Source organism: Tamandua tetradactyla, chromosome 13 (genome assembly GCF_023851605.1).
Source record: "Tamandua tetradactyla isolate mTamTet1 chromosome 13, mTamTet1.pri, whole genome shotgun sequence".
Lineage (NCBI taxonomy): Eukaryota > Metazoa > Chordata > Mammalia > Pilosa > Myrmecophagidae > Tamandua > Tamandua tetradactyla.
Genome location: NC_135339.1, coordinates 85,505,358 through 85,527,590, shown reverse-complemented (window position 1 = coordinate 85,527,590; position 22,233 = coordinate 85,505,358). Strand labels below are relative to the sequence as shown.

General features: G+C 38.3%; 1 protein-coding gene across 1 annotated transcript in view; it reads right to left on the bottom strand.

Annotated features, from left to right (window-relative positions):
* Nucleotides 1-21,458, bottom strand: part of C13H10orf88 (chromosome 13 C10orf88 homolog) — a 59,222-nt gene extending 37,764 nt beyond the window's left edge. The window contains exons 1-2 of the mRNA XM_077126312.1: nt 21,276-21,458; nt 20,976-21,031 (exon numbers count right to left, since the gene is read on the bottom strand). Of these exons, the coding sequence (XP_076982427.1) occupies nt 20,976-21,006 (31 nt within the window). The 5' untranslated portion in view covers nt 21,007-21,031; nt 21,276-21,458. The remainder of the gene's footprint in view (nt 1-20,975; nt 21,032-21,275) is intronic.
* Nucleotides 21,459-22,233: the final 775 nt, after the last annotated feature.

Below are 22,233 nucleotides of genomic sequence, written 5' to 3'. Positions count from 1 at the left end.
AAATATCTGAACTTTGATTGAACACCATAAGTACTTGGAATCTCAGGTAGGACATGAGATTTTGTTGGTTTGTCCAGAGTGATGCCCCGATGAATCCCAGAGTGATTCGAACAGTGAGTAGAAAAGTATTTGCAAAGTCCCCTTTTGGGAGTGGTGAGAATGGGGAGAAATTCAATTTCCCCAAGTTGAATTCTTGATATTCTCACAAGCAGTATGGACAACCAAAGCTATAATAGGTTATATATTAGGTTGAGTCCCCAGTCTTGGAGTTCGTTCATATGAAACTTAACCCCACAAAGGATAGGTCAAGTCTACTTAAAGTTTAGGCCTAAGAGTCACCCCCAAGAGAACCTCTTTTGTTGCTCAGATGTGGCCTCTCTCTCCAGCCAACACAACAAGCAATCTCACCACCCTCCCCCTGTCTACGTGGGACATGACTCCCAGGGGTGTGGACCTTCCTGGCAACGTGGGACAGAAATCCTAGAATGAGCTGAGACTCAGCATCAAGGGATTGAGAAAACTGTATTGAACAAAAGGGGGAAGAGTGAAATGAGACAAAGTGTCAATGGCTGAGAGAATCCAAACAGAGTTGAGAGGTTACCCTGGAGGTAATTCTTACGCATTAAGTAGATATCACCTTGTTATTCAAGATGTAATGCAGAGGCTGGAGAGATCTGCCTGAAAATGTAGAGCTGTGTTCCAGTAGCCATGTTTCTTGAAGATGATTGAATAATGATATAGTTTTCACAATGTGACTGTGCGATTGTGAAAACCTTGTGTCTGATGCTCCTTTTATCTACCTTATCAACAGACGAGTAGAACATACGGAATAAAAGTAAATAATAGGGGGAACAAATGTTAAAATAAATTTAGTTTGAAATGCTAGTGATCAATGAAAGTGAGGGGTAAGGGGTATGGTATGTATAATCTTTTTTTTCCTGTTTTTGTTTTATTTCTTTTTCTATTGTCTTTTTTATATCTTTTTCTGAATTGATGCAAATGTTCTAAGAAATGATGAATATGCAACTAAGTGATGATATTGTGAATTACTGATTATATATGTTAATGTTTTAGTTCATTTGTTAATTTTTTTAATTAATAAATAAATTTTTTAAAAAATCTGAACTTGGTATGAGGTCTGATGAGTGATTATTCCACAAGAAAAAGAAAACACCAAAATAAGCCCCTGTAATCAGGTTGCCCCTCCCTGTCAAATTCAACCCCATACTTCTGAATGCATTTGCTGCTCCCATTCCCTATTTTCACTAACACCTCCTTCCCAGCCCCCAGTTCCCATGACTCCAACAATCCAAATATGGACTGCTGTTTTGGATGACAAGACACAATCAAACAAAATGCAGCCTCTTCTATAACTGCAACAGCCATCTGTGCAGAAGAACCAGAACTCATCAGCCTAAATCATAGAATCAGAACACCTGGTGTGCTGGTTTGAAATGATGTGTGTACCCTAGAAAAGCCATGTTTTAATCCTAATCCCATTTTGTAAAGGCAGCTGTTTCTTCTAATTCCTATTCGGTATTGTACGTTTGAAACTGTAATTAAATCATCTCCTTGGAGATGTGACTCAGGGAGTCACGTATGATATGATCTTGATGTGACGTTGAGTGATCAAGAGTGGTTGTTAAAATGGATTAGGTGGAGACGTGTCTCCACCCATTTGGGTGGGTCTTGATTAGTTTATTGGAATCCTATAAAAAGAGGAAACATTTTGAAGAATGCAAGAGATTCAGAAAGAGCAAAGAAAAAAGCAACATTTTTCAAAGCACACGTCAACAAAGTAGTTATAGAATAGATCCAAGAGTTTGTCATCCACCATCTCAGATTCTTCTTCTCACTGCTTCTAAACACTGGAAGCTAGAAGGAATATTAATATAGTGATTCAGCAGTCATACTTGTTTGCCAAATCCTATTCTCTATGTTACACCTTGTGCTGGCTTGAAAGGATTTATATACCCTAGAAAAGCCATGATTTAATCCTAAGTAATCTTGTGGGAGCAACCATTTCTCTTAATTCCTATTCATATCTGTAGGTTGGAAACTTGATTGGGTTATCTCCATGTAGACATGACTCAATCAATGTGTGTATTAAACTTGATTAGATGGAGACATGTCTCCACCCATTCTATGTGGGTGTTGATTATTTTACTGGAATCCTATAAAAGAGGAAACCTTTTGTAGAAGGAAAGATTCAGAGAGAGCAGAGAAGATTGACATATCCATGTGTTCTAGTTTGCTAGCTACCAGAATGCAACACACCAGAGATGGACTGGCTTTCAGTAAAAGGGGATTTATTTAGTTAAATATGGTTCTTCAGAGGAAAGGCAGCTAACTTTCAATTGAGATTCTTTCTTACCTAGAAAGGGACAGGGCGATCTCTGCTGGCCTTCTCTCCAGGCCTCTGGGTTCCAACACCTTTACCCGGGGTGTTTCCTTTCTACATTTCCAAAGGCCTGGGCTGAGCTGCAAGTGCTGAGATGAGATATGCTGAGCTGCTTGGGCTGTGCTACGTTGAGCTCTCTCATTTAAGCACCAGCCAATTAAATCAAACATCATTCATTGCAGCAGGCATGCCTCCTAGCTGACTGCAGATGTAATCAGCAACAGATGAGGTTCACATGTCATAGGCTCATGTCCACAGCAATAGAACTAGGTGCCTCCAACTGGCCAAGTTGACACCTGAACCTAACTACCACACCATGAGAAGTAGAAAGTCCACCAGCCAGCGACCTTTGGAGATGAAGTAGGAAAACGCCTCTCAGGGAGCTTCATGAAACAGGAAACCAGGAGAGAAAGCTAGTAGATGACACTGTGTTTACCATGTGCCATTCCAGCCAAGAAAGAAACCCTGACTGTGTTTGCCATCTTCCTTCTCACTTGAGAGAAGGAACCCTGAACTTCATTGGCCTTATTCAACCAAGGTATCTTTCCCTAGGTGCCTTTGATTGGCTATGTCAATAGACTTTTTAAAATTAGGACATTTTCTTAGCCTTAGAACTGTAAACTAACAACTTATTAAATTCCCCTTTTGAAAAAGCCATTCCATTCCTGGTATATTGCATTCTAGCAGCTACCAAACTAGAACACATCTCCTCCTCCGTTTATTCTTCTCCTAATCTATAGGGATCTTTGGACAATGGCTGTTTTAAAGTTTTCATTTTGAGAAAAGGTGTCAACATTAAGAATATGGATATGTAATTAATTGATAATCTTGGTAAGGCTAGTCCCTCTGGGTTTCAGGATTTATCTGACCTAGGGACCCTCCAGGAATTATAGGTTCCAGGAAAGCAAACTTAGTGTATGAGACTCTACTTTATAGAGTCTCTGTTCGAGCCCCAGGTGTTCTCAAGAGTGGATGGAAGTGATGCTGGTTGGGGTTTAGCAAACCATGACAATCAGCACTATCTAACTGGAACTTGCATAAGTATATACTTATGTAATTGAAACTTGCATAAGAATAGCCTCTTGACTCCACTTGATCTCTCTGGGCCACTGATGCCTTATTTTATTACACCTCTTTTCCCCTCCTTGGTCTGGAAGGCATTGTCAATCCTAAGGTGCCAGGACCACACTCATCTGTGGGAGCCATGCCCCCCAACACCAGGGAGACATTCACCCCTGAATGTCATGTCCACACAGGGGCGGAGGGCAACGACTTTCTGTAGTGTTGGGCCGAGAGAGGGGGGAGGGGGAGGGGGAGGGGGAGGGAGAGGGAGAGGGAGAGGGAGAGGGAAGTCACATCTGAGCAACAAAAAGATTTCCTGGAAGCGACTCCCAGGCCTTGCTATGGGCAGTCTTAGCTTCTTCTCCACAGAAAGAGGTTTCATAAAGACAAGCTTAAAATCAAGGGCATCATTCATGTTCCTGAGTCTCCATTTGTTGAGAGGGTATGCAGGGCTTTCTAGATAAGACATTTCTCTAGTTCCAAAATACATATATATTGGTTTTGTTTTGTTTCTTCAGACCCCCAAGGGATTCCACCAACACCTCCCAATTATCAGCCCACCAAAGATTGAGATGTGTTTCAGCATTTCACCAAGCTACACAGAACTGCAGGGCCTTGTTCCCACTCGGGACTCCAGGAGCTTGGTTATTCAAATGAGCTATCCAGACAGGTTGATTTAGATTATGTGTTGCAGAAAATCTAGGTTCTAGACATAATAAACCTTTCTGCCTTTGGTCCTATACAGTAGGTGAAGGACTAGAGTATGTACATTATCATCTTTTACACTGTATTCTGATTTAACTTAGACATAGCAAATTGGCTTCATTTTGTTTTTTTTTAATTTTTTTGGCTTCGTTTTTAACTGTAATTGAGGTCTGATCTCCCTTTGATTACTGTAACTGTTATAATATATAGCTATGCTAACTAATCTTCAGGCATGCAGCACTCCATCTCTGGGTCCCACATGTCACAGAGCTACACAAAGTCCCAGAAAAATGCCAGCTGTTACACATATAGCTCTGTGTCTCAGCATCCAGAAATAAATTGACAAATTCAGATCAAGTGTGGTTGCTATAAGGACTTACAATCTAGGCTCCAATTTTCTTGAAAGTATTTTCCGATAGAGACCTTAGCATATTTGTTCTTTTGTTTCTGTCTTATTTTGCACAACACATTGTCCCTAAGGTTTATTCACTTCAGTGCATGCCTCTTGACATCCTTCCTTTTTGTGGCTGTATCATTTTCCATCATATAAATGTATCACAGTTTGCTGTTCTGCTTCTCAGTCATTTTACCCTTCAGCTCCCTTCATCTATTGGCATCATGGATAATTCTAAAATAGCTTTGTAGAAAGCTTTAAAATCAGGAAGTAAAGGTCCTCCCACTTTGCTGTTCTTTTTAAAGATATCATTAGCTATTTGGGGTTCTTTCCCTTTCAAATAAATTTGATAACTAACTCAACCAACAAAGTAGGTTGTTGGAATTTTGACCATATTGAATCTGTATATCAATTTGGTTAGAATTGACATCTTAATGACATTCAACCTTCCTATCCATGAGCATGGAATGTCTTTACATCTATTTAGGTCATTTATAATTTCTTTTAGCAGTATTTTGTAGTTTTCTATGTACAAGTTTTTGTCAACCCTGGTTAGGCTTATTCTTAGGTACCTGATTCTTCTGGTCATTATTTTGAATGGAGTTTTTTTCCTTAATTGTCTTCTCAGATAGATCATTGCTTGTGTATAGAAACATTACTGATTTTTGTACATTAATCTTGTATCTTGCCACTGTGTAGAATTTGTTTATTAAATAGCTTTGTCATAGATTTCTCAAGGTTTTCCAAGTATAGGATAATGTCATCTGCAAATAATGAAAGTTTACTCCTTCCTTTTTGATTTGTTTGTCTTTTATTTTTTTTTCTAATCACTCCAACTAAGACTTCTTGTGCAATAGTGGTGACAATGGGCATCCTTATTTCTATCCTGATCTTAGGGGGAATGCTTTTAATCTGTCACCATAGAATATGATGCTGGCTATGGGTTTTTCATATATGCCCCATATGACACTGAGAAAGTTTCCTTCAATTCCTATCTTGAATTGTTTTTATCAGGAAAGGAAGCTGAATTCTGTCAAATCCTTTTTCAGCATCAATCAATATGATCATGTGATTTTTCCCTTTTGATTTGTTAATGTTCTATATTATATTGATTGATTTTCTCATGTTGAGCCATTCTTGCATTCCTGGTATAAACCCCACTTGGTAGCGATGTATAATAATTCTTTAAATGTGTTGTTGGATTCGATTTCTAGTATTTTGTTGAGAATTTTTGCACCTATGTTTACTAGGGAGATTAGTCTGTAGTTTTCCTTTCTTGTAGTGTCTTTATTTGGTTTTGGTATTAGAGTGATGTTAACTTTTGTGCTAGTTTGAAACTTTATGTACCCCAGAAAAGCCATGCTTTAAATTCCGATCCTGTCTTGTGGGGCCAGACCTATTGTTCAGGGTGGAAAACTTTGACTGGATTGTGTCCATGGAGATGTGACATACTCAGTTGCGGATGTGATCTTTTGGTTAGATACTTCTATGGAGAGGTGAAACATCCAATTGTGGGTGTGGCCTTTTAGTTAGATGGAAATGACTTCACCTATTCAAGGTGGGTCTTGATTAGTTACTAGAGTCCTTTAAAAGGGGAAGCATTTTGGAGAAACTTCAGATGCAGATGCTTTGAGAACAGTTATTCCAGAGCTGCCAGAGACATGGTTGTTTGGAGATGTTTGGAGTGTCGACAGAGAAAGCAGATGCCTAGACATGGCAGAGCCCAGTAGATGTTGCCATGTGCCTTCTAATCAAGCCAGAACCCAGAGATGTGTCCCAGTGGAACTAAGTAAAGCCCTATAGACACTTAGAGAGAAAACCACTGGCATCAGAAGCTGGAAGCAATGGAATTAGGAAAAAGGACCAGCAGTTGCCCACCACGTGCCTTATCATGTGTACTGGTTTGAAAGGATGTATGTCCCCTAGAAAAGTCATGTTTTAATCAAAATCCCATTTCATAGAGGCAGAATAATTCCTATTCAATACTGTATGTTTGAAACTATAATCAGATCATCTCCCTGGAGAGTGATTTAATTAAGAGTGGTTGTTAAACTGGATTAGGTGACAACATGTCTCCACCTACTTGGGTGGGTCTTGATAAGTTTCTGGAGTCCTATAAAAGAGGGAACATTTTGGAGAATGAGGAGATTCAGAGAGAGCAGAGAAGAATGACATAGCCAGGAGAAACAGAGTCTACCAGCCAGCGACCTTTGGAGATGAAGAAGAAAAATGCCTCCTGGGGAGCTTCATGAAACAGGAAGCCAGGAGAAGAAGCTGGCAGATGATGCCATGTTTGCCATGTGCCCTTCCAGATAAGAGAGGAACCCTGACCATGTTCATCATGTGCCTTTCCAGATGAGAGAGAAACTATGACTGTGTTTGCCATGTGCCTTCTCGGATGAGAGAGAAACCCTGAACTTCATCGGCCTTCTTGAACCAAGGTATCTTTCCCTGGATGCCTTTGATTGGACATTTCTATAGACTCATTTTAACTGGAACACTTTCTTGGCCTTAGAACTATAAACTAGCAACTCATTAAATTCCTCTTTTTTAAAAGCCATTCCATTTCTGGTATATTGCATTCCGGCAGCTAGCAAACTACAATATCATGTGACACATATTGACCCTTCCTTGGAGTTAAGGTATCTTTCTCTAGATGCCTTAGTTTGGACATTTTTCTGACTTTAGAAATTCTCTTTTTTAAAAGCCATCCCATTTCTGGTATATTCCATATCTGGTAGCTTTAACAAACTAAAACTGCTTCATAAAATGAGTCAGGTAGTGATCCTTTTTCCTCAATTTTTTTGAAGAGTTTGTGCAGGGTTGGTGTTACTTCTTTTGGGAATCTTTGATGAAATTCCCCTGTGAAGCCATCTGGTCCTGGGCTTTTCTTAGTGGGAAGATTTTTGATGACTGAATGAATCTTTTATAATTTTTGTATTGAGATCTTCTGTTTTTTCTCTAGGTAGTATGCGTAGTTTGCATGTTTCTAGGAATTTGTCCATTTCATTAGATTGTCTAGGTTATTTGTGTATAGTTGTTCATAGAATTCTCTTATGATTTAAAAATATTTTTATTGATAGAACAACATACAAACATTCTTAACATACAAACATTCCATACATGGTGTACAATCAATGGCTGGCTCACAATATCATCAAATAGTTGTGTATTCATCACCATGATCATTTTTTTTAACATTTGCATCACTTCAGAAAAAGAAATATAAAGAAAAAACTCATATATACCATACACCTTACTCCTCCCTCTCATTGACCACTAGTATTTCCATCTACCCAATTCATTTTAACCTTTGTTCCCCCTATTATTTATTTTTTCCTTACCTGTCCATACCCTGGATAAAAGGAGCATCAGACACAAGATTTTCACAATCACACAGTCACCTTGTAAAAACTATGTCATTATACAATCATCTTCAAGAAACCAGGCTACAGGAACACAGCTGTACAGTTTCAGGCACTTCCCTGCAACCACTCCAATACACCATAAACTAAAAAGGGGATATCTATATAATGTGAAAGAATAATCTCCAGGAAAACTTTTCAACTCTGTTTGAAATCTCTCAGCCACTGACACATTATTTTTTTCTCATTTCTCTCTTCCCCCTTTTGGTTAAGAAGGTTTTCTCAATCCCTTGAGGCTGGGTCCCATCTCATCCCGGGATTTCTGTCCCATGTTGCCAGGGAAATTTAGACCCCTGGGAGTCATGCTCACTTAGGGGGAAGGGCAGTGAGTTCACTTGTAGTATTGGCTTAGAGAGAGAGACCACATCTGAGCAACAAAAGAGGTTCTCTGGAGATGAGTCTTAGGTCAAATTTTAAGCAGGCTTAGCCTGTCCTTTGCAGGAATAAGTTTCATAGGGGCAAACCCCAAGATCTGGGACTTGGCCTATTGATTTGGTTGCCCTTACTGCTTGCTAGAATATCAGAAATTTTCCAAATGGGAAGTTGAATATTTTCTCCTTCCTCCCCATTCCCCCAAGGGGACTTTGCAATCCAAATTACTCTGGGATTTATCATGGCATCACACTAACCTGGACAAACAAAATCTCATGCCCTATTCAAGATTCCATGTACTTATGGTGTTAACTAAACTGACCATACAAGTTAAATTAGGAAATGCACTACCCAAAATATAAATTTTGCACCAAATAAACATCTCTCCCTTTAGTCTCACACAAAAGTTAAAGTTTTAAAATGTGGACAATATCATCCTTTACCATCTTCTGAAATACCTTGGTCCTATCCAGATCAGCTTCATTCATATCACTACTTGAGTTCTTATCAGGTTTTCAACTTTTTAAGCCGGTCCTATATGGGGTACTGCTGACTTTCAAAGCTTCAGAGCTCTAACTCTGAGTCTCATGTGTCATGTAAATACCTGAAGTTTCTGGGAAAGACCATGTTATATACTAACAGCTCAGTATCTCAGAATTTAAAATTAACAGTTACACCTCCAGAATATACATGACTGCTGTAAGAGTTTACAATCCAGGACACTTTACAATAGGCCCCAACCTGATAATCCATGCTCTTGACTCTTCACTGAATTTTTATATTATAGTTAGTCTATATGATTGAGGCATGATAATATTTGTCTTTTTGTTTCTGACATTTCATTCAACATATAGCTCTTAAGGTTCATTCATCTAGTTACATAGTTCAAAACTTCATTCCTTCTTGCACTGCTCAGTAGTCCATTGTATGTATACACCACCATTTCCCCTTCCATTCCTCAATCGTTGTACACTTAGCCCACTCCATTCATGTGCATCACAAACACTGCAACCAGAAATACCAGTGTGCAAATGTCCATTCATGTCCCTACACTTTGTTCCTCCAGGTATATACTGAAAAACGGGGTTTCAGGATCATATGGCAACCCCACTCTTAGCCTCCTGTGGAACCACCACACTGCCCTCCAAGAGGCTCGACCTCTCATTTCTCTACCTACAGTGAATAGGTAGAGACTTCTCTCTCTACCTATAGAGACTTCTCTCTCTCTGCAGTCTCTCTAGCACTTGTCATTTTCTGTTTTTTTGGTAATGGCCATTCTAGTGGGTGTCAGATGATATGTCATTGTGGTTTTGATTTGCATTTCCCAAATAGCCCAGTGAAGTTGAGCATCTTTTCATATGCCTTTTAGCCATTTGTATTTCCTCTTCTGAGAAGTGTCTGTTCATGTCTTTTGCCCATTTTTAAATTGGGTTGTTCGTGTTTTTGTTGTTGAATTGAAGAATCTCTTTATATATTCAGGATACTAAACCCTTATCTGATATGTGGTTTCCAAATATTGTCTCTTCTTGCATAGGCTGCCTTTTTTACTTTCTTGACAAAGTTTCCTTGATGCACAAAAGTGTTTAAATTTGAGGCATTCCCATTTATCTATTTTTTTCTTCAATGCTTGCGCTTTGGGTATAAAAAACCTCCTATTACAAGTTTTATGAGATATTTCCCCACATTTTCTTCTAAAAGTTGTATGGTCTTAGCGCTAATGTTTAAGTCTTTTGTCCATTTTGAGTTAATTTTTGTATAAGTGTGAGATATGGATCCTCTTTCATTCTTTTGCATATGGATATCTAGTTCTCCAAGCACCATTTCTCGAAGAAGCTGCTCTGTCCCAAATCAGTTGGCTTGACTACCTTATAAAAGATCAATTATCTATAAGTGAGAGAGTCTATACCTGAAGCATTGTATTTGATTCTACTGGTCAGTATATTGATAATTATGCCAGTACCATGCTGTTTTGTAATATGCTTTAAATTCAGGTATTATGAGACCTCACACTTCATTTTTCTTTCTAAAGATATTCTTAACTATTCAGGGCACCCTGCCCTTCCAATAAATTTGGTTATTGGTTTTTCTATTTCTGCAAAGTAAGTTTTTGGGATATATTTTTAAAGTTTTTGGTATTTTAATTGGTATTGCATTGACTCTATAAGTTAATTTGCATAGAATTGACATCTTAACTATGTTTAGTCTTCCATCCATGAGAACACAGTATGCCCTACCATTTATTTAGGTCTTCTGTGATTTCTTTTAGCAATTTCTTGTAGTTTTCTGTGCATAGGTCTTTTGTGTCCTTGGTTAAGTTTATTTCTAAATATTTGCTTCTTTTGGTTACTATTATAAATGGAATTAAAAAAAATTTCCTCCTCGGATTGCTCATTCATAGTGCAGAGAAACACTACTGATTTTTTTGGTGTTGATCTTGTACCCTGCCACTGTGCTGTACTCATTTATTAGTTCTAGTAGCTCTATTGTGGATCTCTCAGGATTTTCAACATGAAGTATCATATCATTTGCAAACAGTGAGATTTTTACTTCTTCCTTTCCAATTTGGATGACTTTTATTTCTTTTTCATGTCTAACTGCTCTGGCTGGAACTTCCAGCATACTATTGAATAACAATGGTGACAGTGGACATCCTTGTCTTGTTCCTGATCATAAGGGGAAAGCTTTCAGTCTTTCCCCATTGAGGATGATGTTAGCTGTGGGTTTTTCATATACGCCCTTATCATGTTGAGGAAATTCCCTTCTATTCCTATCCTCTGAAGTGTTTTCATCAAGAAAGTATGTTGAATTTTGTCAAATGCCTTTTCTGCATCAATCAACATTATCATGTGGTTTTTCCTCTTTGATTTGTTGATATGGTGCATTACATTTATTGATTTTCTTATGTTGAACCAGCCTTGCATATTTGGAATAAATCCCACTTGGTCATGGTATATAATCCTGAATAAGTTGTTTCGACTCCTGTATCTCATTTGGAGTGTGGTTTGTTCCTTTGACTGGGCCATATCTTTGATTTTCCTAGTATGACACATTATTTTTTGCTGGTGTCTAGGCATTTGATTTCCTTAGTTGATTCTGGAGGTTGTTTTCACTTTTTTTTACCTATGGTTTTCTTGCGGGATGGCTTTGTTCTCTATCTGTTCTTTGGCATTCAGTTCTACTTATTCTAGACCTCTAGCATAGGTTCTGTTTCGACTGATCAGAATTTTTCAGTTCTTGTTGTTGTTTCTTGCCCAGCCTATATGGAGCTTTTTTTTGAAGAGGAGGGTCTTCTTTTATATTATAGACCCCAGTCAGATTTTCTCAGACTAGTCTGGTCCACATCTCAGGAGGAGATAATAGCCTGCATCAGTTTTCTCTGAGGCTGAGACCCAGCAGGTTGACAGACTTTCCTACAAAGCCTCTAGACTCTGTGCTTTTCCTATTCAGCCCAGCATGTGGTACTTGTCTGCCTGTTGCTTCCCCCCAGCATAAACTGATTTTAATTTAAGCAGACACTCTCTTAAGTGAGGTTATAGGTTGGCCTTAATCGCTTCAGTTTTCCAGTCCATGGGGCTTGAATTCCTTGAGGGAGGAATTCCATTTGAGCTGGGTCATACCTTTCTCTTGGGGAAGGTACACCCTCTAGGGAATTAACTCCTTTCACCTGACTAGTTGCCTTGTCTCAGACAAGCTTAATGCTAGCCTTGCCTGGGGTAGTGCTGGAGCCTGAGAGGGCTTCCAGTTCTATCTAATGAGCTATTAAGTAATAGAAACAGAGCAAAAAAAAAAAAAAATCATTTTCAGAGCAGGACCCCCCCCAGCTCCTCCCCCTGTTCTGCCAGGGAAAAATCTCCTAGTACCTTTAATGCTTATTCCCGATTTCTCTGTGCTGGGGGCCTATTTTCAGTTGTCAGAATTTGTTACTTAATTACACAGGTGGAGCTTGGCTGAGCTAAGCCCTTGCTGCTAGTAAACTCTGTTTCTTTTCCCTTCAGGGAACCAGCCTGCTGCACCTATGGGGGAGGGACACCAGCTTCTGCGGCTTAGGGGACTTACTGTTCCGTGTAGGGTCTCGGCTAGTCCAGGTTGTCCAGACTGGTGTGTGCTGTGTGCCTGGGCACTGATGTGGCCCCAGCAGTTGTTCTGTACTGTTCCTGGCTATTAACTAGCTGCTCTAGAGGACGAACTAAATTCCACACCTCACTAAACCACCATCTTGCCCTGCCTCTTATGATTTTTTAAAATTTCTTCATGATCTATGGCAATGAAACCTCACTCATTTTTTAAATTTATTTTATTATTATTATTATTTTTTGCATAGGCAAGCATTGGGAATTGAACCTGGGTCTCCAGCATGGCAGGCAAGAATTCTGCCATTGAGCTACCATCGTACTGCCTCCTCTCTCATTTTTAATTTTGCTTATTTGTGTCCTCTGTCTTTTTTTTTTTCTTTGTTAGTCTAGTAGGGGTCCATCAATTTTATTGATTTTTCTCAAAAACCAGCTTTTGGTTTTGTTGATTCTCTCTAGTTTGTTGTTGTTGTTCTCCAATTCATTTATTTCTGCTTTATTCTTTGTTATTTCCCTTCTTTTATTTGCTTTGGGGTTAGTTTGCTCTTCTTTCTCTAGATTCTCCAGTCAGCAATTAAGTTTCATTTTTTCCTCATTCTTATTTTATAATAATTGTTCTATAATAAATTTTTTCCTCTCAGCACTGCCTCCATCCCATAAATTCTGATACGTTGTATTCTCATTATCATTTGTCTGCAGACATTTACCTATTTCTCTAGCAATTTCTTCTTTGATACACTGATTATTTAAGAGTATGCTGTTTAATCTCCATATATTTGTGAAAACTCTGTTTTTTGGTGATTATTAATTTCCAGCTTCATTCCATTGTGGTCAGTGAAAGGGCTTTGGATAATTTCAAACTTACTAAATTTATTAAGACTTCTTGGTTAATTGTCCATTTTATTAAAATGTAGTATTTTTCTTTGTCTCTTATGACATCTTTACATTTAAAGTCTATTTTATCTGATTTAGTATAGCTACTCCTGCTTTTCTTTGGTTACAGCTTGCACAGAAAATCTTTTTTTCCATCCTTTTACTTTCAATCTAATTACATCCTTGGATCCAAGATGCAGCTCTCGTAAACAGCATATAGATAGTCTGTGTTTTTTAATCCGTTGTGCCAATCTGTATTTGTTAATCAGTAAATTTATCCCATTAACATTCAAAGTTACTACTGTAAAAGTAGTTCTTGAATCTACCCTCTTACCCTTTAGTTTTGTCAGATCTCTATATTCTTTTCCCTCTTTCTCTTTATATCCTTTACATTACCCTTACTGGTGCTCTTCATATTCTGTCCTCTCCTCCAGACCTCTCTCTCTTGGCTTTTTTTTTTTCAGCTGAGGACTCCCTTTAGTATTTCTTGTAGGGCAGGTCTCTTGTTGACTAGTTCTCTCAGTCTTTGTCCTTTTTTATGATATAAAATCCTTCATTTTCTAGACAGAGTACTTATATGTTTAAGAAAAATATTTTCTAATTTTCTTGAGAGGACTAACAATTTACATTATTTTAACAGAAAGAAAACATATTCATTCAGGTCTTGTCTTACATATTAACACTAGCCATTTTATTTTAGGAAAAATTATACTCCTTAGACAAGCTTATCAAATTTTATTTAGTACTGATTATAATAAACAAAGTTTACTTTAAAAAACTTTTTAAAACTTTCTGTATCCATTCAGAGCTTGTTGGATAACTAAACAAAATTCGCTTTCTTTCTTTTTTTTTCTTCTTTTTTTACCATATATCCAGTCTGATTTAGAAACTATTCTTCAGACCAGCTCAAAATGTTCTCCCCACCTCCTTTAAATATTACCTATTGTACAGCAGTCCACTTTCTCTGACAGAGCCAGTTTCAAAAATAACTCAATCAATTCATATTTCTGGGTTTGCAGTTGTAGGTGGAGAGGCAGAAAGAGCACATTTCATATCTGTGCCAAGATAACCATTTGAGCACATCAGATTAAGCACATCATTTTTGTATGTTCATTATATGTCAATATTTACACTTGCTTTCAGGGTATACAGTGCTCTGGAGAATATTGGCAGCTCCTTTTAGGTGACCACGCCCCCCACCAGCATATGTGGCCAGGTGGAGATGTGAGACATGAGATGACTCTGCACATGGACCTCCACCAAGTCTCCTGAGAAAGAGAAGTCACAGCTTCTGGGGTTTCTGATCCAATCACCGCTTGACCCACTGCCTGGCAATATTCCAGGCTGTCTGCCGATGTAGACCTCATCCTCCCCCTCCAGTGTGGTTCACCTGCTCATCCTGCTGGGCTGCCAGGCTCAGCCTGCATTCCCTCTTGAGGGCTGATGGCAGCTGACCCATCTTTGTCTCTCAGGATTTTCAGAACTCCAGTGCATCACAGCCACCTGCCTAGGACACCTCAGCCCACCAGTGCCTTATTCCTGCTCTTTACAGAGGTGAACCCATGTCTTACCCCATGCTTTGACAGCACAGCACTGCCAGCAGCCCTCTCACTCTAACAATCTACTATTGAAGCTTTTCTGGGAATCTGTTGCCTTGGTTTACCTGACAGCCCTCATAATCACTCAGTGAGCCTAGAGCTGGACTGCTTAGATCTCTGTCATCCTCATGACTGGACACCACTCAGCACTTCCCCATGTTTGAACTTCCCTCTTAATTTTCCCTTGGCCCCTTCCTACACATATTGTCAGAATGCTCTGTCCATTGTAGGGTGGGCACTGACTCATGCTGATTTCTCCTTTCTGCAGCATACCCTGCCATGTGTGACACTACCTGCAGCAGGTGTTGAGGAAGCTCAGAGGGTAGGGGTCACCCCCACCCATCAAGATCTCCAGCAGAAAACCCACCTGCTCCTCCTACCTTTTGAACATGTTCTGGCATTGAGAAGCTGGCTGCCTGATATAGAGGTAGAAATTCTTTCTCACTTCTGAAATCCTCTGTCCTAATGATTTTACAAGCTTCCCAAATTGCTGAAGGCAAGATCCCTTGTTGAGATGTAATCAGCTCTATTTGTAATCAACTGTTTATAGATCCATATCCTCCTACCAAATACCCTCGCAAATGTAATCAGACAAGTGCATGCTTGACCAAGCAACTGGACAGCATAACCTAGCCAAGTTGACACAAGAACATAACCATCATATGTGGTTATTCTATGTTCAACTTTCTGAGGAAACAATAAACAGTTTTATACATTGTTTTCACCATTTTTCATTCCCTCCAACCATGTATGCGTTCCATTTTCTCCAAATTCCCATCAGCACTTGTTATTTTTAGTTTTCCTTTTGACAACAGCCACACTAGTGCATGTGAAGTGCTAGCTCACTGTTTTGCTTTGAATTTCATTATTAATTAATGATGCTGAGCATCTTTTCATGTATTTATTAGCCATTTATATAACTTTAGAAGAATGTCTGCTGAAGAACTTTTCTGATTTTTAGTCCAGTTGTCATTTTTTTCTTCAGTTGAGATATATTTTTAAGTATTTTTGATGTGAAAACCTTATCAGATATTGTTTACAACTATTTTCTCCCAGTGCACTGCCCTTATACTTTCTTGATAATGTTTTTTTTTTAAATACTTTTATTGGGAAATCTTCCCACACATACAGTCCATACAAGGTGTACAATCAATGGCCCACAATATCATGACATAGCTGTATATTCATCACCATGATCATTTGTAAAGAACATTTGCATCCCTCCAAAAAAAAAGAAAAAATTCATAAATCCCATACCCCTTAACCGTCCTTTACCCTGTATTCTGATTTACCTTAGTCCTATCCAGATCAGCTTTATTCATATCTCTACTTGAAGTCTGATCACTTTTTCAACTTTTTTTTAATTAATTAAAAAAAATTAACTAACACAACATTTAGAAATCATTCCATTCTACATATGCAATCAGTAATTCTTAATATCATCACATAGATGTATGATCATCATTTCTTAGTACATTTGCATCGATTTAGAAAAAGAAATAGCAAGACAACAGAAAAAGAAATAAAATGATAATGTAGAGAAAAAAATAAAAATACAAAATACAAAATATATATATAAAAACAAACAAAAAAAAACTATAGCTCAGATACAGCTTCATTCAGTGTTTTAACATAATTACATTACAATTAGGTAATATTGTGCTGTCCATTTTTGAGTTTTTGTATCCAGTCCTGTTGCACAGTCTGTATCCCTTCAGCTCCAATTACCCATTATCTTACCCTGTTTCTAATTCCTGATGGTCTCTGTTACCAATGACATATTCCAAGTTTATTCTCGAATGTCGGTTCACATCAGTGGGACCATACAGTATTTGTCCTTTAGTTTTTGGCTAGTCTCACTCAGCATAATATTCTCTAGGTCCATCCATGTTATTACATGCTTCATAAGTTTATTCTGTCTTAAAGCTGCATAATATTCCATCGTATGTATATACCACAGTTTGTTTAGCCACTCGTCTGTTGATGGACATTTTGCCTGTTTCCATCTCTTTGCAATTGTAAATAACGCTGCTATAAACATTGGTGTGCAAATGTCTGTTTGTGTCTTTGCCCTTAAGTCCTTTGAGTAGAACCCTAGCAATGGTATTGCTGGGTCGTATGGCAATTCTATATTCAGTTTTTTGAGGAACCGCCAAACTGCCTTCCACAGTGGTTGCACCATTTGACATTCCCACCAACAGTGGATAAGTGTGCCTCTTTCTCCGCATCCTCTCCAGCACTTATCATTTTCTGTTTTGTTGATAATGGCCATTCTGGTGGGTGTGAGATGATATCTCATTGTGGTTTTGATTTGCATTTCTCTAATGGCCAGGGACATTGAGCAGCTCTTCATGTGCCTTTTGGCCATTTGTATTTCCTCTTCTGGTAGGTGTCTGTTCAAGTCTTTTTCCCATTTTGTAATTGGGTTGGCTGTCTTTTTATTGTTGAGTTGAACAATCTCTTTATAAATTCTGGATACTAGACCTTTATCTGATATGTCGTTTCCAAATATTGTCTCCCATTGTGTAGGCTGTCTTTCTACTTTCTTGATGAAGTTCTTTGATGCACAAAAGTGTTTAATTTTGAGGAGCTCCCATTTATTTCTTTCTTTCTTCAGTGCTCTTGCTTTAGGTTTAAGGTCCATAAAACTACCTCCAATTATAAGATTCATAAGATATCTCCCTACATTTTCCTCTAACTGTTTTATGGTCTTAGACCTAATGTTTAGATCTTTGATCCATTTTGAGTTAACTTTTGTATAGGGTGTGAGATACGGGTCCTCTTTCATTCTTTTGCATATGGATATCCAGTTCTCTAGGCACCATTTATTGAAGAGACTGTTCTGTCCCAGGTGAGTTGGCTTGACTGCCTTATCAAAGATCAAATGTCCATAGATGAGAGGGTCTATATCTGAGCACTCTATTCGATTCCATTGGTCGATATATCTATCTTTATGCCAATACCATGCTGTTTTGACCACTGTGGCTTCATAATATGCCTTAAAGTCAGGCAGCGTGAGACCTCCAGCTTCTTTTTTTCCCTCAAGATACTTTTAGCAATTCGGGGCACCTTGCCCTTCCAGATAAATTTGCTTATTGGTTTTTCTATTTCTGAAAAGTAAGTTGTTGGGATTTTGATTGGTATTGCATTGAATCTGTAAATCAATTTAGGTAGGATTGACATCATAACTATATTTAGTCTTCCAGTCCATGAACACGGTATGCCCTTCCATCTATTTAGGTCTTCTGTGATTTCTTTTAACAGTTTTTTGTAGTTTTCTTTGTATAGGTCTTTTGTCTCTTTAGTTAAATTTATTCCTAAGCATTTTATTCTTTTAGTTGCAATTGTAAATGGAATTTGTTTCTTGATTTCCCCCTCAGCTTGTTCATTGCTAGTGTATAGAAACACTACAGATTTTTGAATGTTGATCTTGTAACCTGCTACTTTGCTGTACTCATTTATTAGCTCTAGTAGTTTTGTTGTGGATTTTTCTGGGTTTTCGACATATAGTATCATCTCATCTGCAAACAGTGATAGTTTTACTTCTTCCTTTCCAATTTTGATGCCTTGTATTTCTTTTTCTTGTCTAATTGCTCTGGCTAGAACCTCCAACACAATGTTGAATAATAGTGGTGATAATGGACATCCTTGTCTTGTTCCTGATCTTAGGGGGAAAGTTTTCAATTTATCCCCTTGAGGATGATATTAGCTGTGGGTTTTTCATATATTCCCTCTATGATTTTAAGGAAGTTCCCTTGTATTCCTATCCTTTGAAGTGTTTTCAACAGGAAAGGATGTTGAATCTTGTCAAATGCCTTCTCTGCATCAATTGAGATGATCATGTGATTTTTCTGCTTTGATTTGTTGATATGGTGTATTACATTAATTGATTTTCTTATGTTGAACCATCCTTGCATACCTGGGATGAATCCTACTTGGTCATGATGTATAATTCTTTTAATGTGTTGCTGGATTCGATTTGCTAGAATTTTGTTGAGGATTTTCACATCTATATTCATTAAAAATTCACTTTCTTAATTCTCCACAACTTTTGAAAAATATTTTTATTGATAAACCTTCACACACACACATTCCATACATGGTGTACAATCAGTGGCTCACAATATCATCACATAGTTGTGTATTTATCACCATGATCATTTTTAGAACATTTGCATCACCACAGAAAAAAAAATAGAAAGGAAAAAGAAAAAAACTCATACGTACATACCCGTCACCCCTCCCTCTCATTTGTTGACCACTAGTATTTCCATCTACCTAATTTATTTTACCCTTTGTTCCCCCTATTATTTATTTATTTATTTCCATTTTTTAAAATTTATCTGTCTGTACCCTATATAAAAGAAGCATCAGACACAAGATTTTCACAATCACACAGTCACATTGTAAAAATTATATCTTTATATGATTGTCTTCAAGAATCAAGGCTATTGGAACACAACTCAACAGTTTCAAGTATTTCCCTCCAGCCACTCCAATACACCATAAATTTGAAAGGGTTACCTATATAACACATAAGAATAACCTCCATGAAAACCATTCGACTCTGAAATCTCTCAGCCACTGAAACTTTATTTTTTCTAATTTCTCTCTTCCCCCTTTTTTTCATTAAGAAGGCTTTCTCAATCTTTATTTATCTTTGAAGATTTTAATCTCTCCCTCAATTTTGTAGGACACTTGGCTGGATAAAGGATTCTTGGATGGCAGACTTTAAGAAATAAAATATATTTCTTAAAATATGTTTAAAATGCTTCTTGCTTCCATTGTGCCTGTTGAGTAGCCCAAACTCAGTCTTTTGTGATTTCCCTTATATTAGTTGATGGCTTTTCTTGTGTTCCTTTCGGAATTTTTGTTTCTCTACAATATTTGACAGTTTGATTAGTATGTGTCTTGGAATAGGACTATTTGAATTTATTCTGTTTGGGGTTTGGTAGGCATCTTTGACTTGTGCAATTATTCTCTTTACAAGGTTGGGGAGTTTTCTCTGATTATGTATTCAACTAACTTTTCCAGCCCTTTATTCTTCTCTTCTCCTTCTGGGATGCCAATGATTTTTATATTTGTGTGGCTCTTGTTGTCTATCATTTTCCTAAGATCCAGTTCCATTTTTTTCCTATCTTTCTTGCTGTTTGATCATTTGTGCACTCTAGTTCAATTGTTCTTCTAGCTCACTTATTCTTCCTTCTGTTTCTTCAAGTCTGCTATCTTGTGTCTCCAGTATATTTCTAATTTAGTCTACTGTAGCTTTCATATCTGTGAGACCTGCTATTTCTCTATTTAATCTTTTGGATTTTTCTTTATGCTATTCTGATGTCTTCCCACATCCTTTATTTCTTTATAAATATCCCTGAGTAGTTGTTCCATATTCTGTGTCCTCTCCAGAGTTTTTTTTTTTTTTTTTTTTTTTTTTAAAGGAAAGACAGAGAGAAGGAAGGAAGGATAGAAGGAAGGAAGGAAGGAAGAAAGGGAAACATTTTTAAACATTTTCTTGCTTTATTGTATTCTGTTTCTCCGTTTTTGTTACATGGGCTGGGGCCGGGAATCGAACCGAGGTCCTCCGGCATAGCAGGCAAGCACTTTGCCCGCTGAGCCACCGCGGCCCGCCCCTCTCCAGAGTTTTGATTTGGTCATTTGGTTGGGCCAGTTCTCCTTGGACCTTCATGTGCTTTGTAATTTTCTGTTGTGTTTGGGGAATTTGATTATCTTAATGTAATTTTGCAAATTAATTAATTAATTTCCTTCACTCATCTAAAGTTTTGTATTTACTTGGTTTTGTGTTGAATGTTTCATTTTGCACTTGATTTGTCAGTAATTTCCCACCAAAGCAAGGCCCAGATCTCATGTAGGAGTCACAATTCTACTTGAGGGTCTGCCAAAAGCCAGACTGGTGTGCACAAGTACTTCAATGGCAGAATGCCTGCATGTCAGTCAAGAGACCCAGGCTCAATTCCTGGTCCATGCACACAAAATATAAGTACTACAACTATTGCTACTAATAACATTAAATGTAAATATAATAAAAATCTGAAAACAACAGCAAAAAATGCACCTCACCTATAGTAGGCCCCAATGTCAGAAGGGTCATTGGGTAATGACCTCAGACTGTTGCCCTGAGAAGGGGAGTAAATAATTATAAAAAAGGTAGGTAAATAGAGTAAAATAAAACAGAAAAATAAAAAATTAAAAAATCAATAAAATGTGAATATATAAAACTGTACATAAATAAGAAATAAAGTTAAAATTATTATTATTAATAATAATAATAAAATATATTTTTTAGAAAAAATGTATTTTAAAAAGAACCTAGGCAGATAGGGAGTCTGCCTGCCTACACTTATTGTTTCACATGAGTACCTCCTTCCTCAAGGCTGTACCTCCTGACTGTATCTGCTGGCTGGAGAGAAGGCATGTATGGCTGGGTGGGGGGGCACCCTGCTCCCAGCTTGCAGTGGCGGGATGGCTGGTTCTGGCATGAGGGCAGGGGAGTTGACCAGTGTCTGGTGGGGGTTAGCCAATACACAGCACTTGGTGCCTGGCAGATCTGTCACACTCTGCATCTGATGGGATGCCTATTGTGACACATGGCCAGGTGATCACTCCCACAGCCTGGGGTATGGTTTTTTCATGGCAGAGGGCCAGGCCCACCTTCAGGATGGGCCCCATGGATGCTGTCATTTGCAGAGCTATGTGGGGAGATTTTCCCAGCCAGTAGCTGGGACAGGCTGGAGCAGAGGGATGGTCAGTTCCCTCCAATCCATACTTCTCCATCCAAGCCATTATTTTTAACACCATTTAACAGTGCTTGAAAAGGTGTTTCATAAGTATTAGCTACAGTATTAAGCCTAAATTTTACTGCTGATTTCTCAAGAACTCCCTTGGCTTAGGTGCTGTGACCTAAAACTTGCTTCTGGATTACTACAAGATCCTTTACCTCTCGCTGTACAAGTCTTCTTCACCAACCCTTCCTCAGTTTTTGAACTGGATTGGGTGAAGGCCCAAGAGATCATGAAAAATATGGAATGTATATCATACAACTTTGGCAAATCCTCTTTAGTGCTTCCTTTGAAACCTCTGTTCTATCCTCCCTCTCCTACCCTGATATTCTGTCCCTATGATCCCCAGGAGGCAAGCAGAGAGGCATCACTAAGCCTCCCCGCTGGAGCCATCACTCTGCCTTGACCTTGAGGGGAGGCTGCATGACCCACCCTGCCTTACTGGGTGGCTCCATAGACACTGCAGCTTTGGGCCCTGGATGTTGTCTGGGACTCTTGCCTCATCCCAGGCTCCCAGCCACGACTTGACCAGGAAAGTA